Genomic DNA, 20,866 nt, shown 5'->3' on the forward strand with positions numbered 1-20,866 from the left:
ACAGAGAATGTACCTTGGATTTACAAAGTACATACCAGGTACTTACAGAGTACAGGTTAAGTGTTCTTACAAACTATGCACCTTGTCTTACAGAGTTCCTGGTATTTACTTGGTAGTTTGTACATACTCTGTATGTGTCTCAGAGTTAATGAGTAGGTATTGGGTTCTTTGCCTGATACATACCTAGTGTTTACCTAGTCCAAGTTCCAAGCACATAACACCCTATAAGTACTAGCTAGATACCAGGTATGTACACTTTAAGTATCCGGTGAATATCTAGGACATAACTGAAAGGTATCTAGTACTTAAAGAGTACTTACAAGGTTTGTTGTGGGCCGTATTACAGCTTTTATTGCAATTAATTCTTTCAAGAATTAAGACTTTAGGTTTGGAACATAAATGCTTTCTGTTCCTTGTCCCTTAAAATGATATTTTGATGGATAAATTTAGAAGAATATTAAAGTTAACATTAGTGTTTGAGTTCTAAGTAGCTTGATACGTCACTAAAAAAAGATAGTAAAGTGCGTGTGCATTTTTTTTTTTTGCATCGTATGCTGAAACATACCAACACCAATGTGAATTTGTTTCTCAGAATAAATATATTTAACGCACAAATAAAGCAGCTACATTCGTACACACATACATACAGTCTCACATCCATACATGTACATATCAGTTTATTAGATTATTTTTATTTTAATATAAAAACATTTTTATATATATTATTACTTTGTATACTGCGATATACTGTTTGGGCTAGGTCACTGTTAAAAAGCATGCACTTTGTTTTGGTTGTGGTCAGATGATGCGTTTGCAAATAACTCAAAATGCGTGCCTCGTGTCGCTCCGAGGTTTGGGTTTTACGTCTCCAAACCAAAAGCATCAGTCAACAAATCAATGGTTTCCCTGACAAAGTCTTTTCTGATGCTACAAGTAACATGGAACAAGCACTCAGAATTATTTACCAACCCACTGATGTGTCCAGCTTTACAGTATTGCACAGAATTTTTAAATTTGCCCTTTCCTCCATCGCTCACCGTTTTTGTTTGCATCTTATTGAGAAATCTGCATCCTTTGTTTAAAGCCCTGTTTGCATCCAGTTCTGCCTGTGTTAGGTCCATTTGGTCCGAACATTGTTAATCCATCGCAAAGTTTCAGGTCTCTCCTCCGGTGTACATTTAACTTGTCAAAGTCGACATTGTTGATGTTAAACTTGAGGGTTTGCTGGGGTTAGATGGCATCTAGTTTGGATACATTACATTCCACATTTCCAGCTGAAAAAGCATTTACTCAGATTCAAAAAAGGTAAATATTTGGGAGAAGGAAGGGTTGAGATAGCTTGACTGATTATTGGGATAATTATGTCCTGCGTTTGTCAGTCTTTTTCTGTTTTGGCCATGGGACTCAGTTGGTTGCAACGACGACAATGGAGCCCTCTTCCCCCTCCTCGTCTTTCTCCTCTAACGACTGGACGACACAAGGGATGATGTCAAATGGTATTCTCTCCGTGATGGATTCAGCGATCTGTGCTGGTAGTCCTGGGCTTGAACCTCGGGTCGTGGGGGCGTCTTCCCTCAGCGGGGACGGTGTCAAAGAGCACGGTTCTGGCTCCAGTGTCAATGTTACCTCCTCTACCTGTGAAGCCACATAATTAGAAGTTATTATTAGTTAAATGCAGTGCTTTAATATTAATTTAGATTAGGTAAACAGTTGTTTGTTTTAACGGTTGATGACATTATTGCTGCTCTTGTCGTGTGAGTTTCTTTCATACATTTTTGTAATCGAATTACACGTGTCCTTTGTGCCATTTTAACAATTTGAATATATAAACCTTCACTTTTTTTTAAATTATTTTATTCATTCATTTAAAAGAAACAAAATAATCTAAACAAATTCATCCAAAAGAAAAACCATTAAAAGGAAAAAGGTGCAGAAAGAAGAAAAAAATATTGTATTTGCCCCTGATTTAAAATAAATAATTAAAATAACTAGAAACAACAATTTAGGATTGAACAATCTCCAAAGTGAAAACAAAAATATTAGATATTATTCACATGGCACCATACTTTCCCAACAACTTTACCTTAATCATCTTTTAAAACATTTAAATTGTTTCTATGATGATATCAAGGCGGTTCCTGTAACGCAGCTCCTTCAGACCAGTTCTAAATGGAGGTTTTACAAACATTTCCATTCCCTTAAGGTTATAATGACTCTCTTTTTTAACAAATTTTAATATTTGGGGTAATATTTTTATTAGCTTTATACATGACTTGTAATATACTATATTCAACCAAATCATGACATTTTAATAATTTCAATTAATGAAATAATACATTTGTTGGGTGACTGTAGCACTTTCTCCTAATAATTCTTATAGCTCTTTCTTATAAAATGAAAATAGCGTTTGTAATTGTCTTGCATGCTTTTCCCCAAACTTCAATACAATTAATTAAATATAGAACAATCGTTACATTATACAATATATACAAAGCTTTGTCATTCAAAAACTCTTTTACTTTATACAGTAATGCAATTGATTTTACTATTTTTATTCTTAAGTAGTTTACATGAGATTTCCAGGTCAGCTTCTCATCAATAACGACACCCCCAAATTTTTTTTCATTAACTTTATGAATTTCAATACTGTCAGTTTTAAATGGGGCTTCGATAATTTTATTACTATTACTAAATATCATGTCGTTAGTTTTTTTTTTCCTCAAATTTAATGATAACTTGTTAAGTTGGAACCAAGTTTTTATTTTTACAAATTCTGCCTGTATCATCTCTAACATCCGTTCAATATCTTCACCGGAACAAAAAAATGTGGCATCATCTGCAAATAAAACACACTTCAAAAACCCTGACACATCAACAAGCTTGATTGAGAATAGTGTGGAATTTGTAAGTTTTATACTTACCAAAGTATTAAACATTATTTACAAGTGTTCCCAATAAACATGCCTCAAATTCCTGTTCCTGCACTCCATACATTAATGACTTGTAAATCCTTCTATCCATCCATCCATTATCTTGACCTGATTCTTCCATTCTGGGTTGTGGGAGTCACTGGTGCCCATATCCAGCTATCACTGTGCAAGCGTAGACCCTGGACAGGTCTCCAGTCCATCACAGGGACACACAGAGACAAACAATCATTCACTCTCACTCATCTAGGGACAAATTAGAGTTACCAATCAGCCCAACATGCATGTTTTTGGTCTGTGGGAGGAAACTGGAGTACCTGGAGGAAACCCAAGCATGCACTGAAGGAACATGCAACCTCCATCCAGGAAGGTCCCCGGCTGGGATTCAGTCTGGCGACCTTCTTGCTGATTGACAACAGCTTTACCTTTTAATTTAAATCTATTTTAACGTGTTCTGCTTGCTTTATTTTTGTCCCATTATGCTTTACACTATTGATTTGCTAATGTTAGCTTTTAGCTACACTTTTGCTAATCCTGGCTTTTAGATATGCTTTGGGTGTCTTTATCTTTTAGTTATGGTTTGACTAATTTTAGCAACTAACTACAGTTTAGCGCAATTTAGCTTTTAGCTACTGTGCTGCTGGTTTTAGATATTAGCTTGTCAAGTTTATTTTTTGTTGCTCTTTTGTAAATTTGAGCTTTTAGCTGCTGGTTTTCTAGGTGAAACTCTACTTTATTTTTTGCTCATTTTAGCTTTTAACTACTGTATTCTACACTTTTGCTAGTTTTAGCTGTTAGTGACTACTGTTTTGATTGTTTCAACCTTTCTGATTTAGGCTTTTTGCTACAGTTCAGCTAATTAAATTTTTAGCAGCTGTTTTGCTTGTTTTGATATTTGGCTATTCTGTTAATTTCAGCGTCTTACTCTTCAGTTTTAGCTTTTGTTCTCGTTAGTTGTGCATCTGTGCGTTTCAGCTAAGATTCTCCTCATTGGTTCCACTGGTTTTAACTTGAACAAATCTTTTTCAGTCGGTTTCAGCTTCCCGAACAAATGTCATCAAAGTCGCCAGCACTCTGCATTCTTTCTGCATTTCTGCAATGTTTTTAATTTCACCAAAAAAAAGAAGCGAAGGATAAACAAAGTAATTATCAGTTTCTAACTCACTCTTGTCAGCTCCTCTTCCTCCTCATGTTGTTCATGAGTCTCTTCAGACTCCGGTTCTGGCTCCTCTCCAACTGTCTCCACCACCCCTCCAACCATGTCGGCCATCTGCGCACTCAGCTGCCCAACGATCTCCACCTGGAAACAGATCAGTTACAGACTCGAACGCTTCTCTATCCGATCTTACTGGACAGGAAAGGCACTCTACTGGTTCTAATCTCTAATTACGGAAGGGATCTCTCTTTCATTTGAGCTCCTGTAATCTCTGATAACACAAAATAAAATAAAAAAAACAGGAAAAAGGGAGAAGGACCAGGCAGGTTATGAGCTCCACTGTCCCAATCCAGATTGGATTTCCAACGATACTGAGGCAGATGCAGCAGGCACAGATGCTGAATCCAAAGGCCTACAGTCGTAAACTTGTCAACGTTTTGTCATGCCATTGTGGCAACCCGGCTGTTTTCCCCATGATTGCTCCCCAAAATGTATCCAATCTACTTCAAGCTGCCATGCAGACCTTTCGGGAGTGCACCATGCAGATCTTTAGCCTGTCTCCTACCTTGAAGACTCCCCTGGCTGTTCATCATTCACTGCACTAGTTGTGCGCTAAATTGGCCTGCTGATATAGAAAAGTCAGATCAATAGGACAAGAAACAAGTGACTGTCAGAGTCAAGTGTAATGAAAATCACAAAAAAATGTATCTTGTGTAAAAAACTTATTTTTGTATACTGATTACTTTTAATAGATGGAACAAAAATTAAGTTTTGCTTAACATAATGAGCATGCTGTTGTTTGGAATAACTGTCAGTCTGGGATAGTGACCGATGGCAGATTTGCATGCCTGTGACTGTGCATGTAGTCACGCAGCTCAGTGTCCTTGTACTCCTTCAAAGCTGTTCTGTCAGAACTTATTAAATCGTCATCTGGTCCACAAAATATAATCTGATCATTTGCATTCAGCAGACGTGTGCCTACCTGATGGGCCTCAGCCTGGGCAGCCCCCCAAAGGTCGGCTAACTGAGGGTGAGTGGGAGGACCGAGGCTGTGGATGGTGCTGTTGGGGGTGGCTTGGAGGGAATGGGAGGCACTGTGTAGCCTGTGCTCCATAGTCTGGACATGGACAGAAAATGCAACGGGAAAAGGAAATACACTTGAGGATTTGGGTTTTGATCAGTTTCACTGAATATCTCAGGAAATGTCCTCTTTCTTTTACGATTTTCTTTGGAAATAAAATATTTCCAACCAGAATAAAAGTAAAACACCTTTCCTGCACGCGCATCAATCTTAAAAGCCTAAAGCAACTACCGTACTTGCCGCCGCATAAGTCGCATCAGTCCAAATATGTCTAATAAAGTGGAAAAAAAAACATAAATACGACACTTAGCTGTGTAAGTCACAGGCTTGCTAATTCATGCAAAAAACTGCAACTTATACAGTGAAAAGTATGGTAATAACTTTTCAGCATTCCTCACAAGTTAAAGAAGAAAGAAATATGTTATTTTGTTTTGGACTCCGTTCTAGAGTTTTGCATTTACTCTCACTTCCTTCTTGAATCATAAGTCAGGGATGATCCTGCAGGTAATGAAGGAGGAAAGGTCTCAAGCTCAAATGCATTAACCGATAAAAAATACTTCATAACTTTAATCCAATACATGTAGTGTTATATAATGAGGAAGCCCTATAAAGCACAGAGTGAAGCTAACAAGCTCATTTCCATCGTGGCCTTGGATCAGCACACCTTTTCAGAGAAACAGTCCCTGACCTTTTAAAAATTATTATTTCATAACCCACAGTTTTTTAATGAGCCTAGAGAACGCAGTGAGCAGGAGCAGTCAGCGACGCCTGGAAAAGTCTTCGGGTGTCACAGCACATCATGACTCAGTCTGTTTGCAGAAAATCTCCCAGCAGTCTAAGGCAGCAGCTGATTTACAACAAACTGCTTCAAACGGAGCTGCAAAGCTTACAAGGACCTACAACTGAACCTTTGCTGTAAATATCCAGCAACACAATCAAATTTAGTGAATCGAGGAACACAATGTCTGCTTTGATTGAAGGTTGCTGTTGCTGTGCAGCTGTGAGGTTGTTCGCTGAACTCCCACAGTCAGAACAACCTCTGATATAAACAAACATAAGAACATTATTACTCACAATATCACAAATAATACCAGATGTGTTTTATAAGTAAATACATCTAAAATATGTTGCTTTGATTAATGCCACAGATGGTTTGATCTGACTTCAACACCAGGCATATAACAATGTAGTGTCCTATGTCCCCCAGAGAAGTCCACATCCTGTCCTTGGAGACACTGTAACTAAACTCTTCCACCCCCTCTTTACTAATCTACTCCCTTCCTGGAAAGATAGACTTTGTGTTTCCAAAAATTCTATATCAAAGTAACAGAATCTACCTCCTGCAAAGCTAATCAACTCTTGGTTCCTGGTCAGACAAAGCAACACCTCTGTAATCTGCATTTGCCAGTTGGGCAGAACTTTGTCATACCCCCAGGACAACAGAGGTGTGTGATCACCATGGCAACAAAGGAAGTTTTCCAGTTGGACAAAGCTTCAAACAGACCACCTGTTGTTTATCAGTATTGTGTGAAGAACCCAAATGTACATCTGTGAAGAAAATTGTTTTTTTTTTGTTTTTTTTTAAACAAGGTGTTACTGGGTGAACAAAGCAGTCATTGATTTCCCTCTAACCTTTGAGAAGCGGTGACTTAGCTCCTCAAAATTAAGTTATGCAACTCAGTTAACGTCCATTTTGTTGGTCAGAGCTGTGCTGATTGGATACAATTTGCATAAGCAACGCCCCTTCTAGAATCGGGTAAAACTGAAACTCGAAGGGAGAGTCAAAGTCTGAGTCAAAGTCTGAGTCATTGTCTTCTTCATGCATTTTTCAAGCTGCTGTGAGCCAGGCTCGTCCTCCCCATCTCGGACGGAGTCAGACGGCTGAAATGTGGAGAAAGTCCACAGAACTCTCTCAAACACCCCGGAACGATGGCGCTGTCTTGCCGATTGAATCGTAGTTCTGGAGAGAATTGTCACTTCCTGGGATGACGAACACTGGCCCTTTCACCTCGTATCCATCGTGGTAATGAGAACATCTGCTCCTAGGAAAAACTCATCTTCCTTCTGCCGAAGAACTTCAGTGAACTCAGAACACTGTGCCAACTAGTTCTTTTAGGCACATTTAAGTTAGTTCACGAACCTCAGCAATTTACCTTAATTGTTAAACATTAGTCCTAAATTTAGATAACGACTCTCCTCAAAGTTTAAACTAGTTTATATTATTCACCCTTCTGAAATAATACTACTGGTTCACGTTTATTATTTTAATTGCATACCCATTAAAAGGTGTACAGACCTCTTTACTTTACCCTATCACTACAACGGTACATTTATCTGTGTGCATTTTGATCGACTACATAATTTAGACAACCAACTTGTCAGTCATGTGATTTCCCATCTAGAAGAAGACGCACGTTCTATATAACTGAATTTTGCTAACAGCTCTGAAAGAAAAGAAGCAATAATGAAGATAGAGTCTAAACACACTACGTCAAACCAAAAATTCAGAAAAAAGATGCATGAGATGAAGAAACTGTTATTAAAACTCTGCGATGCCAGCGTTATGTTCGACTGCAGGAGGCGGAGATGAGAGGTGGAATTTTTTATCTATTCCATTTTATTCCATTCGGACTAATTGTATGATTGTTTAATTAGATGCACAGAACTTTGGTACTGTGGGTGTTTAAAGTGCTCTATAAATGAAACTGGTATGGTATGGATGTACACAATAAAAGATAAATCTTTTTATTTATTTATTTTTTAATAAAAGTTCCAGCTGTCAAATTCTTTCTTAGACCTCCCTCCTACAAGGAGTGGCTGTTTTCCCAGCCTCCCAGCAGACCCATTGTACTGTGACCATCATACCAATATATGCATCATACTCTGACTTGGGTGCACCATTACACCCCTATTTGGTACTTCTGTTGTTCTACGTTACCATGACGACACAGTCTTAATGACTAAATAAAGTCAGAACACGTTGATCTTCACCACCTCTTTTGTCCTTTAGTCTTTGTCCACCGACCTGTTGTTGCTGTTGGTACTGCAGGAGCTGTTGCTGGTATTGATGAAGCTGCTGAAGCTGCTGAAGTTGACTGTGCTGCTGCAGTGCAAGCTGAGCCTGGTGATGCTGAATATAACCGCCTACCGTCCCCTCGTACCCTTCTCCGGGTGTACCCCCTACTCCGTTGCTACCACCTGGAACGGACACAGAAACACCTGACGGCTTTGCGCCTGGAGGCTGTGCAAACCTGCTTCAAATTTTAAGAGCAGTTCCTCACCAGCAGCCATGATGTAGGAGCCTGCAGCAGGCGAGACCACACCTGAGGGCTGGCTGGTGATCGGGTCCCAGGCGTCGGAGGACGACAGGCAGTAAAGACCTTGTGAGACGTACGTGTGAGGCCAGACGTCTGCAGAGGAGTGATGGAGCACCTGGTCTGTTCAGGTGGGAGAACAAAATGCAAAACCATTAAAAAGGAGGGGAAAAAAACACAAGAAGAAGTAAAATGTTCAACGTGGCTCCTACAAGTCATGGAATTGAGAGTTTGACATTTGAATGTCAAATTAAATTAAAAGCTGATGGTTCTGACAGGAGTCTATGTGAGCAGAAATCAGGTTTTCTGATGTGTTTCTACGTTGAGAAGACTCACAAAAAAGCCTAAAAGTTGGACTTGAAAACTGAATTTATCAGCAATAAAAATTCTGGTTGTAAAAACTTTTCTATGATCAGTCTGTCTGCTGCAGTTCTGAAGTGGTAGCACTCGAACTTTGTAGAGGAGAAACATCCCCCAACCCTGAACATCTTTTTAATCGGGGCTGTTTGTTGCACGTGTGTGTGTTGGTTTTTTTATGCACGAGAAAGCCCTGAGTGGAGCCCATATGGTTGGTGTTAATGAAAGCAGGGCTAAGTCCTTGTGCTAACCTACAGAGTCCCTCAGGGCTTAGACAGACTTGCACACCAACTGAAAATGATTTAGTTTACGGACTTGCTGCGTGCACAACTGAAAGTGGTACATCTGTAGGATTACAAAATTATGTTGGATAACTTTTGAGCAGCTGAAAAAATGCTGAAAGATAGCCACAAGACTGCGTTTTATTGGCTATAGTACATGGCTACTTCTTTCCTGGGCAACCTTTTCTTCTTAATGTTGTATTTGTTCAAACTTCAGTCATCATTTGAAACCAATAGAAAAATCTTGTCGCTTGTCTTTCATGCAACCTCTCTTACTCAAGCACATGTATACAACTCATCTGATGGCTCGAAACGACAGACTGTCATCCGGATTTGTCATTTGGACGTTTCTGAGTCAGTGCCCTGTAGGTGTGAAATGTGCAGCTGTGTGGTTGTCCTCCAAAAGTACTTGACTTTTGGCTGAATGAGTGACTGACGTGGCTTTCTTTTAGTGTGCAACAGTTATTTTTAGGACTTTATTCTGAAGCCAAAGACGTGAATGAGTGAAGATGTTTGAAAGTCTTGCAAACTTTGCATACGAGATTGCAAAATCTGTTAAACTCTGTATGTACTGCAGGGCTTGGACATCAATACTTCAGTGTTATAAACTGGAGAAAGGACTCAGTCTGGTGGTTAGTGAGCCCCCAGTAGATCAGCACCATGTGCAGTTTACCTCTGCTGGTAATGCTCTCCTGGTTGACCTCACTCAGGTGAGCGACGCTGCCCTGGTTGGAGCCGGCTCCCATACTCTCACCGTCCATTGAGTTCCAGCCAAACAGAGTTGCCTCCGAAATTGCAAACTGCTGCATAATCCCTGCAGCCGGGATGGGCGAGAGGTAGGGAGAAGGAAAAATGACCACGTAACGGTTACACAAAGATTTTTCTAATTACAGATCGAGTGCACAACACAGATCTGAGTCCCTACTTGGCTGACACATACAGGTGTTAATTAGTGGTCAAAACAAAGCAGGTAAAAGTCATTAACATGGAGAAACAGGAGGTTTGAGAGCAGAGGAGAACACACACAGTGTGTTTACTCCAAACAACAACAAAAATATGTTGCGTTTTCAGCAAATAAACAAGAACCTGCAGATCAGCAGGGTCCTGTGAAATCTTTCAAATCTGAGTAAACAAAAGTTACGCTCCAGAGAAAATACTGTGCATAAATCTTCAGTCCTCTTCCCTGTTTTATATTTTGGCTCCATGGAGCTAAACTTTATAGTAAAATTTTAACGTTTGCTCAAGTAAAAATGGTGTGTTTCAATTACCTCAAAATTCAAACATTATACTTTAACAGTAGGGTTTGTTTATGGTGGTGCTCAGTGAGCAGGTTAAAAACCATACCATACCAAACCATACCAAACCATACCAAACCATACCGTACCAAACCATACCCAACCAAACCATACCAAACCATACCATACCAAACCATACTGTACCATAACATAACATAATATAACATACTATAACATACCACTCTGTACCATACCATACCATACAATACTAAACCATACCATACCGTTTTTTTTTTCTTCATCTTTCGGCTGCTCCCTTCTTCAGGGGTCGCCACAGCGAAGTAAGTCGCACGAAGACTTGGCAGTTATTTTTACGCCGGATGCCCTTCCTGACGCAACCACAGACCACCGAGCTACCACAGCCCTCTGTGTGGAGCAGAGAGCTGCTATCTAGGACACCCAGAGGAGCAGATGGTGGGGGTTAAGCGCCTTGCTCAAGGGCCCAGAGTGGGGACGAATGAGGGTGGGGGCAGGTGTGGGTGCTTCACCTATCCCACCCACATTTTTGATGTTGTCGGTACCAGGGCTTGAACCAGAGATCTTCTGATCACAGGCCCACCTTCTTTAACCTCTGTGGCACCACTCCCCCTATACCCATACCGTTCCATACGTATATGTATTCATTGGTTAATTGGACATCATTAACTTCACGCAGACTCTCTCACTGGTACATTTTCATCATTAAATCACTTCTTGGTCTGCTGCCTTCATACATCTCCTCCTACATGTCTCTGCGCGAGTGTAGCTACAGCGTGCACTCTGAGGACATTATTACATGCAGTGTCCCCTCAGTGTGGACTGAACTAAGCAAAGGGGCCTTCTCCTACTCCACTCGTTTCCTGGAATATTTTTCAAAAAGATCTGAAGCTCTCGACCTTGACCTCTCTAAGCGGCTTCAAACATCTGTTAAGTTCCTGGCAAGAACCAATACAGACATGTTCCTGTTTTTAGTTTTCTACATCGCCTTATAATCTAGCTGGTTTTATTTTTTTGCTACTTTTTTTGCTTTTGACTGTCCTTTTGGTTGCCATTTTATGTTAATTTGTAAAAATTAATAAATAAATATGTATGTCTCTTTCATGATTGTCTACTGTTGTCATTGTTATCCACTATCATCACTCTTTGTTAAAGAAATCAGGTCTCTCTTGTTAATAAGTCCCCGAGGCTCAATGGGATTAACCTGTATAAATAAAGGTTGAATGAAAAATATCATATCATACTGTCCCATACCATATCATACCATACCATGCCATACCATACCCATACCTATACCATAACATACCATTTCATACCATACCATACTATACTAAACCATATCCATACCATACATACTATACTAAACATACCCATACCATATTATACTAAACCATGTCCATACCATACCATATCATACTATACCAAATCATATCCATACTATATCATACCATACATACCATATCTTTACCATACTGTACCATACATGCCATATCATACATACCATACCCATACCATACCCATACTGCTCGTACCATACCATGCCGTACCGTACCGTACCATATCAGGTTGAACTAAAAAGCTATTAACCATTCAAACCAATCGAGGTGGATTTCTCAGCATTCTGTGCACTCAGACAAATGGCAGCTAGTGCCGCTGATAGCTGTCGGAAAGTTCCGTGTGGCTGGATTCCCAAAATAGAAATTGACAAAAGTTCAAATAAAATGTCCATCACTGCAACTTTTCATGTCATAATATAGGCATCTCCTTTTGATTCACAACAAAAGAAGCAACTGGTCTAACCCAGAGCACTACCAGTTTGAAATGTTTCAAAATGACTCTCACCTGCAGCAAAGCGAGCCTCCTTCTCGCCATCGCTGAGGTCACTGTAGGCGTCGTTCTCCAACCTCCTCTCCTTTTCCCTCTGCAGGTTGGTATGTCCCAAGCCCCCCAGTGGCCCCGCAGATGGTTTGCCCCAGCTCTGCCACTCGATCATGTGGGCCACGCGACCCTGGGCCATGGCGGTGGGCTTGGTCACCTTGTCCTTCATGGAGCGTGTCACACCTACAGCAGGTATGAGCGGCAGCAGGAGGGACAGAGCAGCAACACACATGCACACAAAGAGAGAGAGACACACAAAACAACGTCAAAACTCTTTCTGCCTCTGCAGTTGACTACACCTCCAACTGAGGCACAGGGGGAAGTAGAATGAGGATGAGGAATGGGAATGCCAAAGATATGTTTACTCCTAAAGGGTGTGATAGAAGTGATAAATGTACTGGAATGTTTGGTGACTTCTTATGATTTACATGGTGTGGGATAATTATTCTTAAATTGGTAAATTTTTGCATAACAAACACAAAAATGACAAATTATAGCTGCCAGAGAGAATCTGCTGACATTTCTTTAGCAAAGTTGCATTATTTTTTTCTCAAAAATAATTTTTCAGTGGATTATTTGAGAACAATCTGTAATTTAAACCATATTTTAAGTTTGAAGCAAGTACTTGCACTTTACTGCATACTTCCTGTCGATTACTAACTGCTTTGTTCAATCTTGCAGAAAACGTTGCTAAGTTTTAAACGAGCTTGTGACTCTGGCGAGGTGAGGTTGTGGCTGCACAGTTAGCGTACAGAAATGTTTACACATCTGTTTCACATCTGTTTAAAAGTTCCTGTTTTCAGAACGAATTAAAAAAAAAACTATTACGTGCTCGTATTTTATCTCGAGTGTTGCTCCAAAAAACATGTCAACAATAAACTTGAGGCAAATACTAAAGTGTTTAATCGCACAAAAGAAAGTGAAACTCAGCCAATTTAATCTAATTCATACGTATTAGCTTAATAAATGTTTACATTTATCTTATTTACCTTCATGTGTGAAATTCAAATAAATCAATAGAAGAAAGCATAAGCGATTGACGAGAGTTATCAGGTCAGAGGTCAGGGGAGTTGCCTGGCAGAAGTCAACTAATGTGATGGCTGAAATGCTGACAGATCTTCATAAAGAAATAAAACCATAACCCCTCTACTTGTACACAAAGCCATTAATAATCAAAACCAGAGAAGACAAATCGTTGGTTGTAAACTGAACTTTGACGATGGTTTGCTGTCGATTCTCTGCCCAATTAAGATGCAAATGAAGGATTCAAACTAGAGACACATTCCTTGAGTCAAATGCATGCAGAGTGGCTGATTGATTAAAAACATTAAATTAAAATCAAGCAGGCATGAATAAACGGAGACAGAGCTTTGTAAATTGCTCCCCAGGTCCACGGGGCAGGTTGCAGGCTGAGTTATAAATAGACGCAATTCTCCCTTTAGACAGAGGAAGCCAATCTCGTCTAGAATCAAACTCTCTGCAGAGACTAATTGGGGATGGAAATAGGAATGGAAAGAATGGGGATGAACGATGAGGGAGGGTGTTGGGGTCTCAGCTGTTTAAAGCTTAAAGTATGATACTATACACTGGTAAAATATGCCAAGATATTTATTTCTGTTACAACAGACACAACAGAACGAGACTTTTTACACAAAACGCTGAGCATTACACTCTAACGCACAAAAACACGAGAGAGAACAGAAGAGGCACCAGCCACAGAAGAACTACTTCACAAAGAACCATCACCAGCAGCACCACGTTACAAATATTCCCCAACACACCTGTGGAGATGCTTCAGGTCGTTAAAGTAAGCGGCCTGACTTACTTTAGTTTCTTTGAAATCAAAGATCTGATTGAATTTCCATCAATGACTCTGAAATGTGTCATTGACGTCAGCTGTTGGTATCAATGGAAGAGAGAGGGGAAATAGGAAGTGATATAGGAAGGGGCACCCACAGGGGCGGTCATGTTGAATCCAAGCTCCTCCTCCACCTCCTCCACCACCTCCTCCTGGCTCAGAGGAAAGTCTGTTGAAGCAAGGTTGACTTACCAAGTCTGCCTTTGGCAGCAAAGTTTAAAAGGTCATTTCTGCACTTTTCTTGTGTGCCAGGTGGTTGTTTAGCCCACAAAAAATAGCAAAACCAAAATGCATTTCGTTTGGAATTATTTATTTAATTCCTTTCGTTTTTTAAAGCCAGCATTAAGATATGTTTTTCATATGTCTGTAGTAATGACAAAAAATAAATGCTGTGTACAAAAACATGAATAATAAAATTAGTTTTTTTTTTCTTCTCTTAAACATAAGACAGGTTATGATCTGATGATGGAGCTGTTGGTTCACTAAGGTTGTTGCTTTTTTTAGTTTGTCAATAAACAAAAAGATTTAAGAACCGAGAACTGAAGATCATTTCTTTTGCCATAGCTCAGAGAATCGGGCAGTCTGGATCATTTCTCTTTGAGTAGAATAATAATCAGAACATTTCTCTAGTCATCTCTAAGGCGGACACACAATGTTCACAGATGGGCAGGTTATCTCATCAATGGTAGATGTTCTCTAAACGTTTTTTGGGTCACTGTGACCAAATTACTGACAGCCGTGATACTTTGGTTACATATTTTCCATTTTCGACTTCAACTAAATCAATTGTTAAAAAATCCATCCATCCATTTTCTTCCACTTATCCGGGGTTGGGTCACGGGGATAGGGAGGTGCAGACTTCTCTCTCCTCAGCCACTTGGACCAGCTCCTCTGGGGGAATCCCAAGGCGTTCCCATTCCAGCTAAGAAACATAGTCCCTCCAGCGTGTCCTGGGTCTTCGTCTGGGTTTCCTCCCGGTGGGACATGTCCGGAACACCTCACCAGGGAGGTGTCCAGGAGGCATCCTAACCAGATGCCCAAGCCACCTCAACTGGCTCCACTCGACGTGGAGAAGCAGCGGCTCTGCACTGAGTCCCTCCTGGATGACTGAGCTTCTCCCCCTATCTCCAAGGGAGAGCCCAGACACCCAGCAGAGAAAACTAATTTCAACTGCTTGTATCCGTGATCTTGTTCTTTCGGTCACAACCCAAAGCTCATGACCATAGATGAGGGTAGGAACGTAGATCGACCGGTAAATCGAGAGCTTTGCCTTTTGACTCAGCTCTCTCTTCACCACGACAGACCGGTACAGCACCCGCTTCACTGAAGACCAGTGGTGTAGTCTATGTGATACATGGGCAAATGGAGTACACCCACTAGAAAAGTGTGGAAAGTTCAGTGTACCCACTTAAACGTTCCCAATAATACGAGTCCATATAATTGGCAATGATACGTGACATGTGCTCGTGTCATTGTCAACCCATTTGGAACATTTTATAGACCCAATGAGTTGGTTCAACCTGTTTTTTGTATAATTAATACTTCTGTACTTACTATCGTACTTAATACTTGAACATGTTATAGTTCTAGAATTGTGCCGCTCAAGGTGGCTGCATGTTGGAGTAGCTCTCTTACATTCATTGAGATTTTGCTTTTGAAAACTTTTAATTACTCTTTTTTTTCTGGATGTAAATCACTTTTTTGGATGATTATTTCCTCTGGTTTTTGGACACTGTGCAGCTGCAAGGATTTTTACTGAAAACTTTTTTTTTAACTTTTGGACATTTTTTAATATGCGTAACCATGACAACAAGGTGGCTTTCTACAACTGGGATCTGCTGATAAACATCTCAAAGCTGAAATAATAGCTCAACTACAGCCCCAAATCCAAATGAGTTGAAAAGGAGGTGCCGTGGATGCATTCCCGTCACTTTGGAGGCATTGCTCGAGTGCCTGACTGCCGAGATCTTGGAGGTAGCAGGAAATGAGGCTCGTGACAGCAGGAGGACTGAGATCATCCCCCGGCACCTGCAGTTTTGTCCGACAAGGCGACAAGGAGCTCGGCAGGCTGCTGGGAGGAATAGCCATTGCTCGGGGAGGAGTTCTGCCCAGCATTCAGGCAGTCCTGCTGTCCAGGAGGACCAAGAGGTCTGCTGGGTCTGGATGAACGGATTGGCATCTGCAGCCAGTTGCTTTGGATCCGCTGGGAGGTGGACTGCTACAAGAGGTCCTTCCTGCCCACAGACATCAGCATCTAGAACAACTGTAATGAAACTAGGATGAGCTACAACAACAATTAATTTTCCTTTGGGATTAATAATTTCTGAATTTAATTTAATTTAATGTTTTGCTTTGATCCTGTTTTATAACTTCTATAACATGTTTTTAATACAAAGCCAACTGTTGTACAAGGTTTGTTGTACATTTATTCAAATAAAAGCATCAGAGAAATTTTGAAATGTTCAATACGCTTAAAAATCTAAATACATTGACGATTACAGTGTACTAACTGGCGTACTTTGGTTTCTAAGCACAGTATACCCACTACAAAAATGTAGACTACATCACTGTTGAAGATGTTGCACCTATCCACCTTTCGATCTCTTGCTCCATTTTTCCCTCGTTTGCAAACAAGACCCTGAGATACTCAAACTCCTCCACTTGGGGCAGGACCTCTTCAATAATCAGATTATTTTTAGTACCATGATAGTTTTTCCATGCTTCTGCTTTGTTCTTCCTAAATATAATTCTTAAATCTTAATTTTTTTGTAAAACAAGTCTGCTGCACTCGCCTTCTTCTGGTTAAAGCTAACTCTAAACTTAGCATTCGATCGACAGCATCGTCTCTGTGAACGACGGGCTGGTAGATTAATTCAGAGGACTCGTACTTCTTGTTAAAATGTTGCTCATTTGTCTTCTGTAGTTGTGTGACACCAAATAACCATCTGAACAGCACACGAAGAAAACAAAAATGATCTTTTGCACAAAACTGAAAAGAGGTACCACTCTTTTCAATGTTCAACAAAAACTTGCCCTTTGACCTTTTGTGGAGCATGTGGAAACAACATGGGGGCTGTTTTACCATCTAGCAGCACAGACACACACCTGACACACCTGACAGAGAGGACTTAGCCAGGGCACCGATCCCATAGGAGTTGGCGGACTTCCTCTTGAGACGAGGCAGAATGGACGTAGTGTCCTCCATGGACAACTGAAGACAGAGGGGAGGTTGAGTTAAAGGAGGAGGTGAGCAGGGAAAATAGAACAGAAGGGAGGTGGAGCGGTGAAAGATGGAGGAGATCGGATGAAAAGACAGAAAATCAATGTGTCATGGAAAATGACAGCATGTGAACAGATGAGAGAGATAAATGCAAGAAAGAGAATGTTAAAAGAAATTGAGGTGAAAAGATCAGGTGGTTGAGGATTCGAAGAAAAATGAAGGTGAAGTAGGAGAGAAAAGAAATCAGAATGAAAGGAATAAGAAAGGAGGGTTAATTATTTCAGCATTTTGAAAACGGCTTACGAGCATCATTTATTAAAAAGAGGAAAGTCGTGAAATATTGAGCTAAAAGGAAAAATGTGGTGATTCAAAAGCAATTAAAAAACTGATTCCTGAGAGCGCAGTCGTCTGTTTTTGACACAAAATCACTCGGGAAAAAGGTGAAATAACTTACTGATGGATGTGGTATCACTTCTGTGGTTCAGTACAGTAAAAAGTACAAATTAAAATACCTCAAATATATGAATAAATAGCAATTGGCAGCACAAGTTTGGATGATAATGCAAGTTTGTCTTGTTTTATGCTTTAGAGCAGAAAAAGCACAGTGTCGTTGACCTTTAAGATCCAGACACTTATACCTTCTGATGAAGTTTACTCTCTCTCAAAAAGCAGCATCTGCTCATAAAATTGGTGAAACTATAAAAAGTGGATGAAATCAGCCAAGGAATCTAATTAAACGTGCTGTATTTCACACGTTTTGCTTCAAAATTATTCTCTAAATTAAAAGCTCCATTAATAGGGAAATCAAAAACTGCTATTTCTGGCTTCAGCAAACTTGATCATTCTTCTGTGACTTTGCTGTTTCTGTTTTGCTTCCTGGCCACGGTGTTCAACCTGAAAACTGTTATCAGCCCATCAAATGACTGTTATTAGTTGTTATCATCCCCATAGGTAGACCTGTGATGATAATAAATTTTGCTGGGCAATTAATTGTCTCAGAAATTTTTTGCGATATACGATAATATTGCTTGAAATTTGACAATTATTAGTAATTATTGTAAAATTTAAGAAGAAATGTTGATTTGTTTACCGTGTAGTACCTTTTTTGACCACTAGACGAGAAGACTGTTTGAACTGAAGGATGGATAGTGAGGGAGGAGCAGTGTGTCTCTTTAAGAATATTTGAAGGGAGGCCCCTTGACATGACATGAGACGTTTCTCTTTGGTTTGCAAAATGGTGGACGCTTGGTGTGGTTTCAGCTCTTTAGCATAGCATTTTTCACTCAAAACTTTTAATGAAAACAATCAGTAAACAAGTTCTCAGCTTCTTTTTGCAGAGAAAAACAGCTTTTAACATGAAGGCACGGGTTTCAACTGTGAATTTTTGGAACTTTGACAAGACGGAGGTTTTTTCCCCGAGATTGGACAGTTAGCTTAGCTCGTAGCTTAGCTTCTCAGCTTAGCTGCTTTTAATGATCCAAAAACATAATTTTGGACGGTTAATACCGATTTAAAAGAGAAAGGGAGGTGTCAGTGAAGAGCACCGTAGTTGAACCTTTTGTCATCCAGTGTCCTGTAAAAAGAGAGAGACACGAAGAAACGATAAAGCCAATTAATGAAAATGAGGTTGATAATTTTCATTTATCATGCGATTAATTGATTTATTGTTTATCGCGACAGGCCTTCAGCATACAGACTGTCCCTCCTACCTCCTAGTAGGTTTAACGGTACATTCTTATCGTTATCGCTGATAATTTGCAGCTTTGCATGTGTCTAAAACCGTTAGGTTTTTTTTAGTTAGCTTTATTTAACCCTTTTCCTAAACCTAACTTAACGCCTGACCCAGAGCACTGACTCTTAACTTAACCCCCTGACCCTATTATCAGCGATAAGAACGTACCTTTAAACCTACTAGGAGGTACAGGAGGGACAGTCTGAACGTAACGTATGGGGATGATAACAACCAATAACAGACATTTAATGGTTGATAACATTCAGTGAATGAACGCAGAGACAAAGGCTGGCTCGTAACGAAGTTCTCCCAGCAGCTAATTACAGTCAGGACAACACCAGACACGATGTAAGATTTTAAACCGAAGTGCAACAACAAACCAATACAATAGTATCCTTGCATCACTGAAGTGCCTCTTGTGTGCTGCTCTCTGAAACAAAAGCGTTATTGTTTGGTCCAACGCAGCCAGTGAGTCAGCAGCCACACAGACAGAACTTTCAAAGCAATATTCCTCTTTGGATCTAATATCCACAAGAAATGCAATAAGCCAGAAGTGCAGGGGTCTCCTGCAATCAAAATCATTTGTTACTAAATTCTGTTTGTGGTGACCGAGTTCAGAATAAATGTGGTCATTTATCACAGCAGGAGTATTCCAAGCAGCCGAATATGAGCTACAGCAGCTGCTGCAGAGAAATGTTTTGGTGTTTGGATAAATGGCTAAATAAGAAGCATCGCCTGAGACGGCTGAAGTATTAAATTATGAAATAGTTTTTGTAGAGATCCTGCATCAGACAACCCCATACCATTAGAGGTTGCACATAGGTAAATATATTCTTTTAATTTTTAAGATTTTTGGTTTTCCACATCTAAATATTGGATAAATTCATCCTCAAATAAAAATAAACATGAGTTATTAAACAGGGTGATTATTTATTTACCAAATACATAGGTGCAAACAACTAGTGACACAGCTTCCATAATATTTATTAAATTAAAATGTATCCAGGTACTGACGCTCAAATGGATTTGATCATCTCAGTAAAAGTACTTCGATATAAAAAGAGAAGTTTTGGTGTTGACAAATTAGGGGAAAATAAATAAGAAATAAACTCTGGTATTTCTTAAAATTATATTCCTATATGTTGACAATATACTAAAGAGGAAATACATCAGAAATGAGCTCAGAGAAGAAATTACTGGTGATGAATATGAGAGAAATTAAGTCATTTTCAAACAAGTTATAGTTCTTTTTTTAACTGTGAAAATAAATTCTTAAAGGTTGAAAACATTAGTAACGTCACCCCAATGTCAGACCATGTAATGTTTATATAGATGGGCAACAAAGATTTCAATCTACGGTCTGAGTTAACAGGTTAAAATTCACAACATGACAAGAAAACTGGAGAAGTATGGAAGGTCTGGAGGAGAACACATTTCTATAAAGATCACGGCAGCAGGTTTGGTTTGCAAAGTTCTACGTGAAGGAACCACAAGATTTCTGGAACAATGTCCTGTAGAGAAAGTGGAGACCATTTTCCATGAGCAGCACGTTATGTTAGCATTTCCATACAAACGCCTCATACAAACTGTCAAGTCAAGACAAGGTTCTTTATTGTCATTCGCATGTGGTGCACGAGGTGGATCGAAATTGTGTACACAGGATCCCAGTTACATCCAACAATATAAAAAATAAAAAGTGTAAAAAGAAACATTAAATAAGGATCTAAGGTATAAACTAAGATATACGTTAAACGAAGATAGGTAATAATGTCCTGAGAGCGCACGCTGTAG

General features: G+C 39.7%; 1 protein-coding gene across 1 annotated transcript in view; it reads right to left on the bottom strand.

Moving 5' to 3' along the window:
* Nucleotides 1–980: 980 nt before the first annotated feature.
* The window catches only part of LOC119426032, a 56,770-nt gene continuing 36,884 nt past the window's right edge, over nt 981–20,866 (bottom strand). The window contains exons 4-11 of the mRNA XM_037693592.1: nt 17,238–17,334; nt 12,230–12,448; nt 9,790–9,930; nt 8,446–8,601; nt 8,190–8,362; nt 5,066–5,200; nt 4,093–4,227; nt 981–1,635 (exon numbers count right to left, since the gene is read on the bottom strand). Of these exons, the coding sequence (XP_037549520.1) occupies nt 1,405–1,635; nt 4,093–4,227; nt 5,066–5,200; nt 8,190–8,362; nt 8,446–8,601; nt 9,790–9,930; nt 12,230–12,448; nt 17,238–17,334 (1,287 nt within the window). The 3' untranslated portion in view covers nt 981–1,404. The remainder of the gene's footprint in view (nt 1,636–4,092; nt 4,228–5,065; nt 5,201–8,189; nt 8,363–8,445; nt 8,602–9,789; nt 9,931–12,229; nt 12,449–17,237; nt 17,335–20,866) is intronic.

This window comes from Nematolebias whitei, chromosome 19 (genome assembly GCF_014905685.2).
Source record: "Nematolebias whitei isolate Nwh7 chromosome 19, NemWhi1, whole genome shotgun sequence".
Lineage (NCBI taxonomy): Eukaryota > Metazoa > Chordata > Actinopteri > Cyprinodontiformes > Rivulidae > Nematolebias > Nematolebias whitei.